General features: G+C 39.0%; 1 protein-coding gene across 1 annotated transcript in view; it reads right to left on the reverse strand.

The window, feature by feature from the left end:
- Positions 1-465: 465 nt before the first annotated feature.
- The window catches only part of fray (frayed), a 90903-nt gene continuing 72721 nt past the window's right edge, over positions 466-18647 (reverse strand). Inside the window, exons 5-11 of the mRNA XM_067768646.1 lie at positions 14822-14996; positions 14338-14581; positions 8652-8744; positions 8517-8584; positions 4898-5043; positions 4736-4852; positions 466-2062 (exon numbers count right to left, since the gene is read on the reverse strand). Of these exons, the coding sequence (XP_067624747.1) occupies positions 1142-2062; positions 4736-4852; positions 4898-5043; positions 8517-8584; positions 8652-8744; positions 14338-14581; positions 14822-14996 (1764 nt within the window). The 3' untranslated portion in view covers positions 466-1141. The remainder of the gene's footprint in view (positions 2063-4735; positions 4853-4897; positions 5044-8516; positions 8585-8651; positions 8745-14337; positions 14582-14821; positions 14997-18647) is intronic.

An 18647-nucleotide genomic window follows, 5' to 3' on the forward strand; every position in this document is an offset into this window, starting at 1 on the left:
TTTAATTTACCTTTGGAATTAATTTTATTTGATCTTCACATTTGATTATTTCTTTTTTATTGTATTACATTGTACTTTCTTCAATTTATTTATTTTTGCACTATTTTTTTTTTGTTTATTTTTATTTTTTGTTTATGTTATTATTTTCATAATAATTGTTATTCAATAATGATTTATAGGCGTTAAGCTCATTAATTCTTGAAAATCTTTAGCCATTACTTTTAATTGTTTTTCCTATTTTTTATCAATTTATTTTTGATTTGTAGTTTGATTTTTGTTTACTTTTTAATTTTTTTTTTAATTTTTTTTAATTTTTTTAATTATTTTTTTGTTTTATTTTTTTTTTCAGTTATCATTTTTTTAAATACTTTATTATTTGATTATTATTTATTATTTGAACACCTTACTACCCTTGAAATAAAATCTCAAACGTCTTTTTGTGATGATAGACAAACGGACAAGCACTTTTTTTGAAAATGTACAATTACAAATTTATTATTATTAATTTTTTTTTCGTACTAACTTAAAGTATTTTTTGACATAAGTATAAAGTGAATATAGAGAATATATAGAACTATGTACTATTGCTCTAAATCACATCTCAAATTTATAGCTTTTCACATGGAGGAAGGCAGTCTGGCAATCGTGATCCAAAAGACACACAAATCACCAAACTTTACACGACAAATTGGCCTTAATTTAGTTGGCCTATGACCAGATCTAATCTAAAAAGTGGCCAATTCAAATAAATTCTTTAAAAAATAGAAGAAAAAAAATATGGCAATCGAATGCATTTGGAAGAAATCAAATCTGCTACGGAGAGTTTAAAGTAATTTACAAACCGAAAGAAGCTATAAAAATTAGTACATAAATATATACTAATTATAATTATGTATGCATAAATGATAATTTCATATCCAAAAGTTTAAGAATACGGGCTGAATGTGATATTAGAGGGCAATTCCACAAATAACCAACATTTTACATGCGCAAATCATAAAAAAGTTGAAATAATTTTTTTTTTCCATACAAAAATTCAAAAGTCATTAGCTTTAGATCTAAAAACAATTGAGATACATTTCTGCACCAAATAATGGTAATGACGTTCTTGTTTCAAAATGATGACGTACAGAGTTTTAGTCTAAGCTAGCGGCGCTTCCTCCTCATCGGCGCGCAGCCAACTGCAATTCAATATTTCTCTCAGATTCCAACGCGCATGCGGTTCCGGTTCCAACAGCACAGCCACTGTAGCTTTCGCTTGCGCCGAAATATGATCTTGTAGTTTACGACGAAATGCAAATTTTTTATTACGTTGATCGTCCAACAATTTACTTAAATTACTATCATCGAATGGCATTTTCGCATTCAACATTATGAATAGTATAACACCCAGCGACCAAGCGTCTGCCAATTTTGGATCATATGGACGTCCACATACCACTTCAGGTGCTGCATATGCTGCCGAGCCGCAATATGTTTCCGATTTAATTTCACGTCCACTTTCATCACAACAATAGCGTGCAAAACCAAAATCAGCCAATTTAATATTCAAACGCTTCGATAGTAAAATATTCTCACATTTCAAATCGCGATGTGCTATATCATGCGAATGTAGGTATTTTAATGCTTTAGCCATTTGCATAAACCAAGCTTTGGCTTGCAGCTCTTCCACAGGTCCAGATTTTTTGATATGACTCAACAGATCACCATTTTCGGCATAACGCATAAATATGAAAATTTTTGGTCCACGTTGTAGGATGCTGTGTATTTGTATGATGTTGGGATGATCAATTTTTGTTAGAATTTCCAATTCACGTGGAAAGAATTTGTGTACAAAGTCTGAGGGTGCTTTGGCTTTATCAATTATTTTGCAAGCCAAATGTACACCATGACCAGCATCGTCGGCATAACCAGCCGTGATCACAGTGGCATAGGAACCCTCACCAATTTTGTGTCCAATATTATAACCACGTTGAGCCAAGGCATCAATGTCAGAGCTGCGCGTATTTAGTTGGCGATTGGAGGCTGTCGAGAATTTTGACATAATTGTTGGATTTTGATTTTATGTTGAAATTTTGTCTAATTGCATCTGAAGATGTGGTACTCTGTTGATTTGAATTTGCACTCGAAAGTGTAGACCAAAATATTATTTATGCAAACTTTTATTGATTTCAAAGAATTTTTATTAAAAAAATATATAAAAATTTAATCTCCTTTCAAAGAAATTTTGACAATTTTGGAAAAGAAGCTTGTGGGAAAAGAGTTTTCAAGTGACGTTATCATTTTATTGTTTTGTTTTGCATATTTCATTTGTTTACTCACTTTTCTGTTTCAAAATATTAGAACGGAAATGCTGTTGAAGCCATTTTTTTTTTTTATTTAATTTAATAAACAAGTACTTAGTTTTGATTTTAGATAAAAGTTGAATTAGGGTTCATAAATATAAACCACACCTCCATGAATATATTTTATTATTTTTCACAGTAAATCGCGCCGACAACTTTGAAGAACTCGACGTGAATGACTGTGACGACGTATACGTCTAGTTTGGAATCACGCTTACTAATAACGGCAATCACAGGCCTAATCAGAGGGCTCGTCACAGGCCAAATGACCTAACATAATACGAATCTATTGGGTCCACTTGCAGGCATTTTTAACTAAGATATAATTATAAAAGTTCTCAAAACTGTATGAGTTTAACCCCCCAGAGAAGTTGAAACAGAATTAAAAAGAAAGCTTGAGACTCAGCAGGTGTGCTGCGACTAAGTAGTGGCGGATGTAAACTGCGCCTGCGACATCTAGCAGTAGATAGCAGCTGACTGCGATACATTGATGTGATATGATGGACCGTATTGCTAAGAAATATGCAGATTCTTTTTCCTATTTGGGCTATTCATGATTCATGCAAGTTTATTAAGCTATCTGTCTATGGTTTATATTTTTTACTGTTAGAAAAACAAAATACACTTGAAAGAAGTATTTTTTAAGCAGATTAACTGATAATCGTGGTGACGTTCATAGATAAATGTTATAGTCCATTTACTCAAAGTTATAAATATTTTTCATACAGATTTATCAAAATTTTGAGTAAAAGCATTTGCTACCTGAATATACATATGTAAGTCTTAGCCTATTGCAGCAGCATATTATTTTGCTGAGACGAGGACTGTGATTGGATCCGTGATTGCAATTATTGGTATGTGCAATTTAGCTTTCCATTGTATTACTCGTATATCACTATTCAGTCACAGTCACGATTTAAAATCGATACTCAGTCACAAGTCACGTGGTTACCCAAAACTCGCAGAATCTGCCAACTCTAGAATTTTTTATCTGGCTTGATTGATAATATCCACTGACTGCCTTCATATTTTACTTGCGTGTACCGAAGACGTTTTCTCACTTTCTTTCCTTTTCTCATTTTACTTCTCTCACTCTCACTGCATTTCCATTCCCTTCTGCTGCTAAGTCCCACCCCTACTTCTCCCTCATCTCCTTTATCTTTCTCACGTTTTCATTACTGTGGCCGTCCCTTTTCTACTTTATCTCGCTATCCCTCTCCCCCCTCTCTCTCCCCTCCCTTTTCCTTTTCTGAACTACCTTTCATATTCCGTCTTCTTTTTCCCCAGCTATATCAGTGCAGGACCGCCTGAATAATTTTAAAACAAATTCAAGAAGTATTTTTTATTCACACTGTTTTCTTTTGCGATGTCCTCGCGCACTCCCTTTACACCTCTGCATCTATCTCTAACGTTAGATAAACATGCTACCGCTTTCTCCTTCTCATCTTACTAGCTTTCACTACCCCCTCTTTCTCTTTCCCACTCACGACATCATATTTTTCTCTTATTTTTATAACAACATTCCTCTATCTACTTTACAGTGCCTTCTCGTCTACTTTTTCAACTCGACCTTCTTCGTACCTGTTTTATCGTTTTATTACGAAGATGGGATCCCTCTCTCTTTTCATCTCTATTCCCATATCTACACATGTCTTCCTCCCGTATTCCTCCCTTAGTCTTCCCTTCTTCCTTTCTCTATTTTAGCTCTACCTCCTACGTCTTCCGCTTGGGTTCTTGTTTCCTATATTATTATTCATAAAGGATGTTTGTCGCTGAGACGCATATGCTCCCAGTTGACCGAACAATTAGCTTAACAAGAATATACACCCAAAAGTAAAAATAAAAGTTAAATAGATACAAATGAAAGTTCCTAGTAATAATGCATTGTGCGAACATTTTAAGGCGCAAGGATTTCAAATTAATAAATTTTCATCTTCCTTTTAGCCCAATTCCAGCTTGGCCAGTGCATACAAGTAGCACCTGATCCCAAAACTTCCAACAGCACTCAATCGCCACAAACGGAAGAACCACCATCGGTGGCTGCCAGCAATACTACTTTAACAGGCGACTCTGAATTAAGTGCTTCAGAGCGGCAACGTCGTTTAATTCCTTATATGGCCTTTTACCTGCCACGGGATTTTCCGATTAATCAACAATATGCAATTCAGAGAGTAAGTAATAAAAAAACAAATACATATCAAACAGTAGAGTGCGTGTGAGAAGGCTCAACAATAAGGCCCTTACGCTAACATTTATGTAGCCTAATTAGTCTTCCTTTCAAAACCGATTTAAACATTTTGTTCTTTTTAATATCATTTCACGCAGGCGAAAGGTGTTTTCGCAATCAATGGCAAACATTCAAAACCTATATCTGTTCAAGGTTCACATACACCGGCCAACGGCCAGTTTCCCGTACCACAATCATACATGAATTTACGCGCACCACCACAAAGCATACAAGGCAGCAATGGTGAATTGATGTTTGCACCAGCACCCCAGCAACAGCACTATCTACAAAATGCAGGCGATATTTATCAACAATTGGCGTATACCGCAGCTGGCCCACCACAGCCGCCGCCGCCAGCTATAACGCAACATGCCCAACCCGCTGCACCACCACTCTCGAAATCGTTGCTTAATAATAAGGCTACCAATATGCCAGTGCTGCGTTTATTGCCACCTGGACCACCTCCCGGTCCTACCGTGGCGCCCATCATAAAGCATAGGGTAAGTAAGTCAAAATTTTAAGCAAAACAAGTAAGGAAGGCTAAGTTAGGGTGTAACCGAACATTATATACTCAGCTGAGAGCTTTGGAGACAAAATAAGGGAAAATCACCATGTAGGAAAATGAACCCAGGGTAACCCTGGAATGTGTTTTTATGACATGGGTATCAAATGGAAGGTATTAAAGAGTATGTTAAAAGGGAGTGTGCCATAGTGCTATAGGTGGACGCCATTTCGGGATATCGCCATAAAGGTGAACCAGGGGTTAATCTAGAATGTGTTTGTACGATATGGGTACCAAATGAAAGGTGGTAATGAGTATTTTAAAAGGGAGTGATCCTTAGTTCTATAGGTGGCCGCCTTTTCGAGATATCACCAGAAAGGCGGACAGGGGTGACTCTATAATGTGTTTATATGATATGGATATCAAATTAAAGGTATTAATGAGGGTTTTAAAGGGAGTGGCCCATAGTTGTATATGTGAAGGCGTTTTCGAGATATCGACCAAAATGTGGACCAGGGACCATATATTAATACCACGAACAGTATTCCTGCCATGATTCCAAGGGCTTTTGATTTCGTCCTGCAGAACTTTTTCATTTTCTTCTAATAAATATGGTACCCATTTTACAAAGTATTTTTCTATAGTTATATTTTGCGTCAAAAAACCAATCCAATTACCATGTTTCATCCTTTTTTTCGTATTTGGTATAGAATTATGGCATTTTTTTTATTTTTCGAAATTTTCGATTTCGAAAAAGTGGGCGTGGTCATGGTCGGACTGCGCCCATTTTTAATTCCAAGATAAAGTGAGTTCAGATAAGTACGTGTACTAAGTTTAGTAAAGATATATCGATTTTTGCTCAAGTTATCGTGTTAACGGCCGAGCAGGAGGACAGACGGTCGACTGTGTATAAAACCTGGGCGTGGCTTCAACCGATTTCGCCCATTTTCACAAAAAACAGTTATCTTCATAGAAGCTATGCCCTTACCAAATTTGGTATTCTAGACAAATTAAATGAAAAATGGCGGAGCCACATCGATTTTGAAATTTTCTTTTATTGCCACGCCCATTGTCCAAAATTTTACAAATTTTCAATTTGGCGTCATAAGCTCAACCCACCTACCAAATTTCATCGCTTAAGCCGTCTTTGGTAATGAATTATCACACTTGTTCGGTTTTTCGAAAATTTCGATATCGAAAAAGTGGGCGTGGTTATAGTCCGAATTCGTTCATTTTAAATACCGATCTGAGATGAGTGCCCAGGAACTTACATACCAAATTTCTTTAAGATTCCTCAAAATTTACTCAAGTTATCGTGTTTACGGAGAGACGGACAGACGGACGGACGGACATGGCTAAATGAGTTTCTTTTTTCGCTTAGATCATTTTGATATATAGAAAGAATTCTATATCTATCTCGATTAGTTTATGCCATTACGGATTACCGTTATGCGAACAAAATTAATATACTATACGTACTAAATGATTAACGGCACCTACATAAGAAGTACACCAATACGTTCTATATTATGCCGACTATCGATAAGTGCATTAACTCTTTGCCTTTTTCTATAGAAATCGAAAATAATTGCTTTTTCTAATTTTCATTTTGCACTCTTAAAGTACTTATTTTTTTAAGTATTTTTTGGGGCTGTAATACTGTCGAATAAAAGAAAGACTTTCTTTTAGTTTGAGCGCACAAAAGCGATTGATTTTATTGTAGAAAATGTCTTACTATTTATACATAATTTTCTATTGTACACATACATAATTACATTAATATTTACAAGCTAGAGGTATCTACATTCTTGTTACATATAGCTTGTGTCAGCATATTATTTGGCCTAATTTTTGAAATTTGTTATTGGATAAATATTTCGGCAGGCGCATTGACAAACTGTCATTGGCGTACGGTCACGCCATTAACAATTTGGTCAATGCGCCAGTTAAATGTAATTGGATATGTTTATGAATATTTGGTGCATGTTACTAAACTGACTGTAAACAGATACGACCTCCCGCTGGGTTCAACATAACTTATCTATGCCTCTATGACTTGCCTGTGTGTGGTCAATGTTTGGTTATGCATAAAAAGTGCATAGAAACTGAGATTCATTCTGGTATGTACATAATTATAAATATCTTGTATATAAGGCTTGTCTTGGAATGCCACAGGGCTTTTTATTTGGATCGAAGAATAAGTTATTTTGTTGAGTTTTTTATTTAGTTCGGAAAATAAGTTATTTTTGGATGTTTTAATATCACTGCGAACTTTATAGATTTTTTTAAGTTTTTGTTTTCGTTTGAAAAATAACAATTATTTTATGAGATATATGTGACCCGGTCTATGAAAAGGTGGCTTATGACTCAAAAAAGAAATTAATAATAATAAACTTTTAGTTTCGTTCGTAAAATAAGTCATTTTTGAGTTTTTTATTTTGCTCGGAAAATAATAATTTTTTTGGGTCCTTTTTTTTGTCACTCCGAAAATATTGACTATTTTTGCGTTTTTTATTTCACTCGGAAAATAATATGTTTCGTGGAAAAATATTAGAAGTTTGAAGGTTTTTTTCCTTTTGCTCAGAAGCCTTTTTTTGGAGCGAAAAAAAATAACTAACTAAAAAACAATTTTTATAATAAATATTGCAGCGTTCATGATCCCTTATTAGATAGTTAAACAACAACTATTTCATGTTAAATAACCAGTAAAATTAAATTAATGATGTTGTAAATATTTTATAGCACAAAACGGTACAGCATTTTCCACCCACAAAGCCACCGACGCTGCAGCAACTGCCCTATGAGCATCTTCAGTCGCAATTGTTGGAACCACAAAGGCACAAGACGCATCATCATCAGCAGTTACAACATCAACATCAGCACCAACCACAACAACAACCAATATTTGTGTCACAGCCACAACAACAACAACAACAGCAGCTAGCTCCAGCAGCTTTATCATTGCGCCAACAAACGCGCCCCAAACAGTCAAAAGTCAATTTAACACCATTTACACCATCAAATACACTGCCTGGCCATTTTATACCGATTATTTACACACCAGTGAGCGGCAATGGTAATGAAAACCACAACAACAACAATCACGTTGGCAATACGCTTAATTACGACTACGGCAATCCGACGGTAGTTTTGGTTGATGATCTGTCACCACCAATAGAGGCAACCAGTCTACAACAACAACAGCAAGAGCAAATACAACAACAACTCAGACCTTCTATATCGCAGCATCCCCACAATGAGTATACGCTAGTTGCTCCGGTTGAGATAGGACAACAGCAGCTTCAGCAGCAACAACAACAACATCAACATGAACGTCAACAGCTACAGCAGCAGCAAGAAATACAACAACAACAACAACAACAACGACATCATTATGAACAACAACAACTGCAGCAGCAATATATAACTGCAACAAACGCACCATCAACAGCCGTGCTTTTGTCATCACAACAAGCAGAGTTGCCAACAGGATCTGCCGCCAGCGCATCACTGAATCCACAATCAACGACAAGGTAAGATTTATTTGAGCATTTCCAAATACAAATAATGACAGTACCATTTGGGGCGCTCGCTATGTGTGTTTGTGTGTGTTTGTATTTGAGGTGTTGCTTTCAGTGCCATCATTTGCGCGCCACTAACTAAAAACGCGCTGTAATTTCGGGCAAGGGGAATAGAAGAAATATATGATAAAGAAATATACAGCCCAATTATAAACGAAAATTCCGTACGAGTTTTTTCCCTTCTCCCATTCCTCGTATTCTAAATAAAAATTCCTTGTGAGTTTTTTCACTTCTCCCTTTCCTCCTATTCTGAACAATGCTCGAAAAGTAGGTATTATGAATGTGAGGGAGAGGAAGATTTCTCTGCCATTTCATAGGAGTTTTTTCACTAGTTAAATTAAAGGGAATGTACCAAAATAGTTAAAAGAGATTGGTTATTTTAATAAAGAACACTTATTTGTACAAATTTGTGCTAAATTATGTATTTACATTCTACCACAATATTCTCACTGTTAATACAACGACAACAACCACAATATTCTTTATTTTTAGTCGAAAAATATATCATAAGCAACGGAAGAGCTTTTCGTATATTTGATGCAGCCATCCAGAAATTGCGCAAGGATTTTTTAAGAAGGCTTAAATAGATTTTGGCATATGGCGAAAGGCGAACTCAACTCGACTTGGGCGCCAGAAAATTGCTGTGCAGAATGAATGCAGCAACTCCGCCGGTCTTCTTCTTATGCTGCTCTGTTGATGTTGCTGTGGCACCAATTCATTACTCATTTCAGTGAATACCACATAAAATGCAATAATGTGCATTGTTTATACCTTATTTCTTAATTTCAAACAAATTGGCAACAATAATTAAACTTTAAAATTTTTTAACAAAATAAGAAATGCACAACGAAATTCCAATTGACAAAACAGCTGACTTCGAAAATTCGAAATTCCTATTCCCCAATTATTCTTCTCCCTAGGAGAAAAGAATTGGACGAATTTTTCAGCGGGAATAAAAAAATCCGCGAGAACAAAATTCCGCGCGAATATTTAGAATTGGTCTGATACTCTTTAGCAGTGTGCTCAGCTGTTCTTAATTTTGTTGCTTTTTTGAAGTTTCGCATATGTATATGTGAAGTGCAGTGTCGAGAGGAGAGTATGCAGCCGCCCACGTGATATAACCGTTGCTAACTTCAATATCACAAAGTTGCTTAGAGTGGAAAGTGGACTTAGCAGCTTTTAACCGTGGCGAGGATATTCCGAAGAAAATGTTCCATGAGTCGAATAGAAATTGAGTATGGAAATAAAATAATATTTAAGCAGGTAAAGGCATGACTCTCCTCGATTGATTGTGATTGAATGTTTAAGAAATAATTTTTTTTCGGGAACGTAAATCTTCATACCCGAAGAATCAGTTGGTTAAAAAAGCTGCAGCATTAATCCTACCTAGAGGATCTTTATGATTTTCTGGAAAATTTCTCTGAAGTAAAAGTCGGTAAATTGACCGACCCACCTTATCTTTATATATACTAAATTTTAAAATAAGGAAACTCTAAAATTGTTTGAGCTACTGGTCCGATTTCTATTGTTCTGCTGCGAAATGCAAAAGTAGTTTAAAATTGTAATTTTAGAAACAGATATTTTGGGTTAAAGTTCAACATTTATCAATAATTCTATGCATTGCTAAACTGCTCGCCAGAAAAGGGCGTATGCTTAGAGAATATCAACTAATATTCAATATGTACGCCAACGGTCCCCAAAACTGTGTCAGTGAAAGTAAAGTCATCGTATTAGTGGTTTAGTCGTTGATTAACGAGTCCACGAGTCAGGCAAGCAAACTCTAGGGGCATTGTCACTTGCAGAGTAGCGATATTCTTCTAGCCGCAAGGAATAGCAATCTGTCTGATGAAATATTTGGGTTCACCGTGGACTTGTCACCCTTTGATGGTATTTTGACGGGTCACTGTCCAATAGGAGTCTTGGCGATAGCGGGTTAGACGGCTTAGAATATACCCACCGCAGGTATGCCTGTGGTAAGAGGTGACTAAAATACCAAATTGATTCAAGGGGTTGTGTAGCGCAACCCTTTCAAAGGATTACCAGCGCAATATATAGCTTCTACAATACAATTATCAACCTGACCTAACCGTGGCGAATCCTGTTTCTTAAACAGCAGAGACTCTGCGACCCCAAGTTCCTCATGGATTTAGGGGGTGGAGGGCGGTATGGCCTAGAAGGTTTCATGTGGTCACACCAAATCGTTCCCGAGATGGTCGGGCAGGTATCATTATGGGTACGAAAAATCTCCCATCGCCGATATGCAAACCTGCTAAAATGCCTCAAAATCTTCATACAGTGTCATTCAAAAAATACACAATCCTTATAGCTTTTCAAATTTAAGTACACAGTGCAGTTTTTACAAAGTGAGGGGAAAAAACAGGTGCACCGCAAAAACATTTGTATAAACAACACTCAGATTTTAATAAAAGTATTAAATTGTATCGATACAACATAGCAAATGGTCACGGATTTTATGCAATTTACAGTTGCTGCCCCTTCTTACCACCAGTAACATACATGTATATTAGACTGGGTCGATTTATTAACCGATATCGCGCCATCGATTTTTCGATAGGATTTAGGCCCAGGAAAGAAAGTTCCACTACGCATACCCAAAAAAATAATTTTTTTTTGTTTTTTTTATATTTTTAATATATTTTTTTTTTTTTTCAAAAAACTGTTATCGACAACGTTTTTAGCGGGTATTTTTGGGTCGGACAGGGTATACATGAACATTTTTTTAGTAGGTCATAAAAAAAAATCTTAAATATCAAAAACAAAAAAAAAAAAAAAAACAAAAATAAAAACAAATTCGGAGGCTCGAAAATTATTTTTTTGGGTATGCGTAGTGGAACTTTTTTTTTCTTGAGCACAAATCCTATCGAAAAATCGATGGCGCGATATCGGTTAATAAATCGACCCAGTCTAATGTACATACATACTCCATATATTGACGACAATAATGTAACAATTGCAAATTGAAAATTCATGTCATAAATGACTTGGGGCAAACACGACAAATTGCAACGACATTTTATATTGCAACATTGCGTTTACTATGCATACCGCGACGGATCGTTCAGCTGCTCATCCAATAGCGGCTGTGTATTGATGTCACACAAAAATGAGGTAGAAAGGTGGAATATAGAAAATTTTAATTACAGTAGTGAGCAAAGAAGTCAGTTACCAGTGAACAGATATATCAATGACATATTAATTTAATTAGATAAACGGGAACGTTTCAAAGAAGGTAGGCGTGGCACCGCCCATAGCCATACAAAGTTTAAATTGTCATATCTTTTGACCCATAGGTCCCATCATGTCGAAATATGGTGCGATGACATTCCTACGAATTATGCGTAAATTAAAATTATTTTTAAATCGCAGTAGCGAAGGATACATACATAAGTGACTGCAGTCCTCCGGTTGAGTTTTTACGAACTCACTCGGCACGTAAAATAATAATAATTCAAATGATAATGCAGAAAAAGAAAGGATATATTCAGATTAGTTGGAACACAGTACCGCTTACAGCACACGCAATTTTCCAGTGACGGAGGAAAGTAGGTGCTCCATACTATGCAGAATCAAGTTTCGAGGAAACTCCTTTTCCCGAAGCCTCCCAGAACGCGAAGGATGTTCGGCCGGGCAACCTTCACAGATGGGAACTAAACGGGGTGTATAGAGCGGAACGTGGAAACCTGGACCGCTACACAGTCATTTGGGAATGATAGAGACGCGAGAATTAGTTAGGAAAAAGAAATTGTCTTACAAAGGGAATGAGAGGGAAAACGAAGCGACGAGGATGGAGATAGAGAAAAAGGAACGAAAGATATTTTGAAATGAACGGTAAGAGGGCTATAGAAGGAGGCATAAGGTATAAAGGAGTAAGGACAGGTAATAGGGGATCGCTGGTATAAAGAATACGTTAAGAGAAAGTGTGGGGATCTAAGATATGTAGAGCTGATGGGAGATTGATATGAATGTGATAGAAGGGAATAAGATTAAGGGACGAGCTTCCCAATTAATAACATAACTATGGTTTTGGTGGCCACCGTGGTGTGATGGTAGCGTGCTCCGCCTACCACACCGTATGCCCTGGGTTCGCACCCCGGGCAAAGCAACATCAAAATTTTAGAAATAAGGTTTTTAAATTAGAAGAAGATTTTTCTAAGCGGGGTCGCCCCTCGGCAGTGTTTGGCAAGCGCTCCGGGTGTATTTCTGCCATGAAAAGCTCTCAGTGAAAACTCATCTGCCTTGTAGATGCCGATCGGAGTCGGCATAAAACATGTATGTCCCGTCCGGCCAATTTGTAGGGAAAATCAAGAGGAGCACGACGCAAATTGGAAGAGAAGCTCGGCCTTAGATCTCTTCGGAGGTTATCGCGCCTTACATTTATTTATTTTATTATGGTTTTGGTTCGTCTCCGCTATTAATCACAACTCGTTTGTAGCGAGTTATTTAACCACTGCCGCTAGATGTTGCAAACAAGCATACAAACAAGTGAAGCTAATATAAGCGTGTTAAAAAGGGGACTAGTTTGATGGAGCGAGGGTGGTAAACGGGCTGTGTAATACTCTGTCGAGGTTGTGCTATAAGTTGTAGCCTATAACAAATGGGGCTAGTACTCGGTTGCAGGCCAACTACTCCCTGAAACTCATGTTCAGGGTATAGTCACTTGCATCTATTAGTCTCTTCTTATATCTTGATTAAGTCAAGTCAACCAAGTCTGAATACATTTGCGACAATTGAGAAGAGTCACCCAACTACGCAAATTGCCGCATCAACATGTCATCCATCTTTCTTGTTTTACCATAATTAAGGTCTGTGGTCGCCTGTTAGAAGCAATTGCTCAACCGTTTTGAAAACTAATCATGTATCATAGTGTCCAAAGGTCAACGAAAACTTTACGAAACTTTCAAGAGACTAGCTGAGCACCAGCCCCCTAGTGCAGTTATCGCATGTTGACCCCTGTCGCAAATATACGGGAGATGTGAACAACCTTGAATGTGCTAGAAATGGAGCAGTTTCCCAATAGCAGGCGTTGAGAAACAAGACCCTAAGCAAGAACCTCTGTCTTTCTGTGAAATACGTCCCAGGTATGAGACAGCCACCGCCACCGCGAAACCTCTCAATGCCGGCGTTCTTGTGAATATGAGAATCGGTTCTATTACTCTGAGATTTTAGTAGTCTTTTACGTCGAGGACGCAGGAACGTGGATACCAACACGGGTGCCACTTAACAGTTTCAGTTTGTAGGATCGAAAAACTATTTCGTTACACGTAGTTCAAAATCTTCTTAAAATAAACATGAATTTATCTCCTATAAGGCCTACAAATATTGCTTACATTTAAAATAATATATTACATAAACTGTAGCGTCATTCATTGTGTATAACTACTCATAATTTTAACCTAATCTTACCGATTGATTTCGTCACTATATTACATACATATTACCATTTTTTGCCTACTCATGCTTAAACGTAATTCGAGCACACGTAACACACGAAAACACACACACACAAACAGACTTGCAAGCATTCGCTCATTTTCATACTTCTTTATTCGTATTGTCTTTTTTGTGGTCATCATCATGTAGTCCCATCTACCACATTATCAATGAGGCATCAGCACCTGTTCATCCAACAACAACAACCATACAGACGTCGCCAAAACAAACTCAGATACAACAACAACAGACAACATATACACAACAGCATTCCCATTCACAATTGCATTCAACGCGAAATCAACAACAATATGCGAATTTTCAATCACCACAACCAGAGAATTATTTCGATGGCACTGCACCATCACAGGAGTTACAACAGCAGCAGCATGAGTCACCGCATCAGGATGATTCCACGTCGCATGTTCACTTGAATGATGAGACAATGACGCCACAGGAAAAATATGTACAATATCTACAACAACGTATACGTATTAATAAACAACAACATAAGCAACGTGAACGCGTTAAGGAGCGTGAAAATTCCATTAAACTGCAACAGTCACAGCAGCAACAGCAACAACAACGCCCACAGTCACAAATTGTTGTACTCAGTGAAACTGATAATTCACAATCCGCGCCTACACCACCGCCTCTCACTCATCCCAAACTCAATCAGCAGCAGCAACAATTAGACGCCAACACACAAGTCAACTATCCGCAGCATAGCCCCATAAGGCATGCGGTTTATCCATATCCAGAGTTACATGTGCCATCAAATCATCAGCCGATAACAAATGTGGCAACGGTGAAGCAAGTTGTAAAAATACCAGTACGCACATTGGTAAGCGAAGCTTTGCATGCATTTCAGCAACAACAACAGCAATTGGCTGCGAAAGGACCAAATGTTGGCAAAAGCGCGAATGGAGTTGGAATTGGCGGACTTTACAGGCAACAGTCACAATATGCAAATGGCCTGGATTTAGGGTAAGTATATAAATTCATAACTCATGCTTTTTGGTTTGGAATTGAACGCTTTGCTTTGGTTTTTCGAAATTTTTGGTTCATACATCGTTTTTCATTTCATTAGTTGGTATTCATGTAAGCATAATTTAGATTGATTTTCTATTGATTGTAACTGAAATTGGGGGACGTTCAAGTTTATTAAATACTAGCCTTTACCCGCGGCCCCGTCCGCAAGGAGAAATTTAAATATATGGGCTATTCGCGTTTTCTGTCTAATGCATTTTATTTTTGTAATTGAGTAAAAAAAAGAACTAAATGAGCTGATAACCTGACAGGATCCCAAATGATCCCGAAATTATCCAGAAAAAGCTACGAAATGACCCCCACGCTATCGCGGACGGATCCCGAAAACCATCCAGAAATGCCCCGAAAGGGTCTCCAAAAGTTCCCCGAATAGTCTCAAAAAAACCCGAGATGACAGCGACACGATTCTAGACGTATCCAGAGAACCACACAGAAATGATCACTGAAGGTGTTCCAAAATGATCCCGAAAAGGTTCCGAAATGACCCTGACGGGCTCCCGGGCGGATCTCAAAAACCATCCAGAAAATATCCAGGAAGGGTCCCAAAATTATCCCGACATACTCCAGAAAAAGTTCCGAAATGGCTCCGAGGGGATCCACGACGGATCGCGAAAACCATAGAGAAATGATTCCGGAAGGATCCCAAAATGATCCCAAAATAGTCCGGAAATGACCCAGATGAGATCCCGCACAGATCCAGAAATGATCCCGGAAGGGTGCAAAAACTATCCCGGAAAAGTAACAAAAAATCCCGAAATGGCTCCTACGGCATCCCGGACGGATCCAGAAATGATCTCGGAAGCGTCCCCAAATTATCCCAAAATGGTCCCGAAATGACCCTGATGGATCCGGCAAACCATCAAGAAATTATGCTGAAAGGGTCCCAAAATGATCCCGAAATAATACAGAAAAAGTCACGAAACGACCCCTAGAGGATCCCCAAATGATCCCGTATTAGCCCCGAAAAGGTCCCGAAATAACCCCCACGGGATCCCGGACAAATCCCGAAAACCATCCAGAAATGATGCCGGAAGGGATCCCAAATGATTCCGAAAAAGTCCCGTATTGATTCCGACGGGATACCGAACGGATACCGAAAATCATCAAGAAGTCATGCCGGAAAGCTCCTCAAATGATCACCTAATAGTCACGAAATGACCCTTAAGGGGTCATGGACGGATCCCATAAAACATCCAGAAATGATCCCGATATAGTCCCGAAGAAGTCCCGAAATGACCCTGACGGGATCTCGAACGCATCCCTAAATGACCCTGACGGGATCCCGGACAGATCCCGAAATCCATCCAGAAATGATCTTGGGAGGGACCCCAAATGATCCCGAAAAAGTCCCGCAATGATTCCGACGGGATCCTGATCGGATACCGAAAACCATCCAGAAGTGATGCCGTAAAGGTCCTCAAATGATCACCTAATACCAAAATGACCCTGACGGCATCCCGGACTGATCCCGAAATCCATCCAGAAATGATCTTGGGAAGGTCCCAAAATGATCCCGAAATAGTCTCGGAAAAGTCCAGAAATTACCCTGACGGGTTCCCGGACGAATCCTGAAAGCCATCTCTAAATGATCCCGAAAAAGTTCCGAAATGACCCTGACGGGACCCCGAAAGGATTCCGAAAACTATCCAAAAATGATGCCGGAAAGTTCCTCAAATGATCTCCTAATAGTTCCGAAAAGACCCTGACGGGATCCCGAACGGATCCCGACAACTATCTAGAAATGATGCCGAAAGGGCCCGCAAATGATCCCGTATTAGTCGAGAAAAAGTCCCGAAATGACCCCGACGGGATGCCGGACGAATCCCAAAAACTATCCAGAAATGATGCCGGATGGGACCACAAATGATCCCGAAAAAGTGCCGCAATTATTCCGACGGGATCCTGAACGGATACCGAAAACCATGCAGAAGTGATGCCGGAAAGGTCCTCAAATGATCACCTAATAGTCCCAAAATGATTCTGACGGCATCCCGGACAGATCCCGAAATCCATCCTGAAATGATCTTGGGAAGGTCCCAAAATGATCCCGAAATAGTCTTGGAAAAGTCCAGAAATTACCCTGACGGGATCCCGGACGAATCCTGAAAACCAATCTTAAATGTTGCCGAAAAAGTCCCGAAATGACCCTGATGGGACCCAGAAAGGATCCCGAAAACTATCCAGAAATGATGCCGGAAAGGTCCTCAAATGATCTCCTAATAGCTCCGAAATGATACCAAAAGGGCCCGCAAATTATCCCGTATTAGTCGAGAAAAAGTCCCAAAATGGCCTCGACGGGATGCCGGACGAATCCCAAAAACCATCCAGAAATGATGCCAGAAGGGACCCCAAATGATCCCGAAAAAGTCCCGCAATTATTCCGACGGGATCCTGAACGGATACCGAAAACCATCCAGAAGTGATGCCGGAAAAGTCCTCAAATGATCACCTAATAGTCCCAAAATGACCCTGACGGCATCCCGGACCGATCCCGAAATCCATCCAGAAATGATCTTGGGAAGGTCCCAAAATGATCCCGAAATAGTCTCGGAAAAGTCCAGAAATTACCCTGACGGGTTCCCGGACGAATCCTAAAAGCCATCCTTAAATGATCCCGAGAAAGTCCCAAAATGAACCTGACGGGATCCCGAAAGGATTCCGAAAACAATCCAGAAATGATGCCGGAAAGGTCCTCAAATGATCCCCTAATAGTCCCGAAATGACCGTGACGAGATCCCGACAACTATCCAGAAATGATGCCGAAAGGGTCCGCAAATGATCCCGTATTAGTCGAGAAAAAGTCCCGAAATGACCCCGACGGGATCCCGGACGATTCCCAAAAACCATCCAGAAATGATGCCAGTAGGTATCCCAAATGATCCCGAAATGACCTCGTCGGCATCCCGGACGGATCCCGAAAATTAATAGAAATGATGCCGGAAAGGTCCCCAAATGATCCCCTAATAGTCCCGAAATTACCCTGATGGGATCCCGGACGGATCCCGAAAACCATCCAAAAATGATGCCGAAAGGGTTCCCAAATGATCCCGTATTAGTCGCGAAAAAGTCCCGAAATGACCCCGACGGGATCCCGGACGAATCCCAGAAACCATCCAGAAATGATGCCGGTAGGTATCCCAAATGATCCCGAAATAGTCCCGAAATGACCTCGTCGGCATCCCGGACGGATCCCGAAAATTAATAGAAATGATGCCGGAAAGGTCCCCAAATGATCCCCTAATAGTCCCGAAATTACCCTGATGGGATCCCGGACGGATCCCGAAAACCATTCAGAAATGATGCCAAAAGGGTTCCGAAATGATCCAGTATTAGTCGCGAAGAAGTCCCGAAATGACCCCAACGGGATCCCGGACGGATCCCGAAAACCATCCAGAAATGATGCCGGAAGAGCCCCAAAATGATCCCGAAAAAGTCCCCAAATGACCCCGACGAGATCCCGGACGGATCCCGAAAACCGTCCAGAAATGATG

Source organism: Eurosta solidaginis, chromosome 1 (assembly GCF_040869045.1).
Source record: "Eurosta solidaginis isolate ZX-2024a chromosome 1, ASM4086904v1, whole genome shotgun sequence".
NCBI lineage: Eukaryota > Metazoa > Arthropoda > Insecta > Diptera > Tephritidae > Eurosta > Eurosta solidaginis.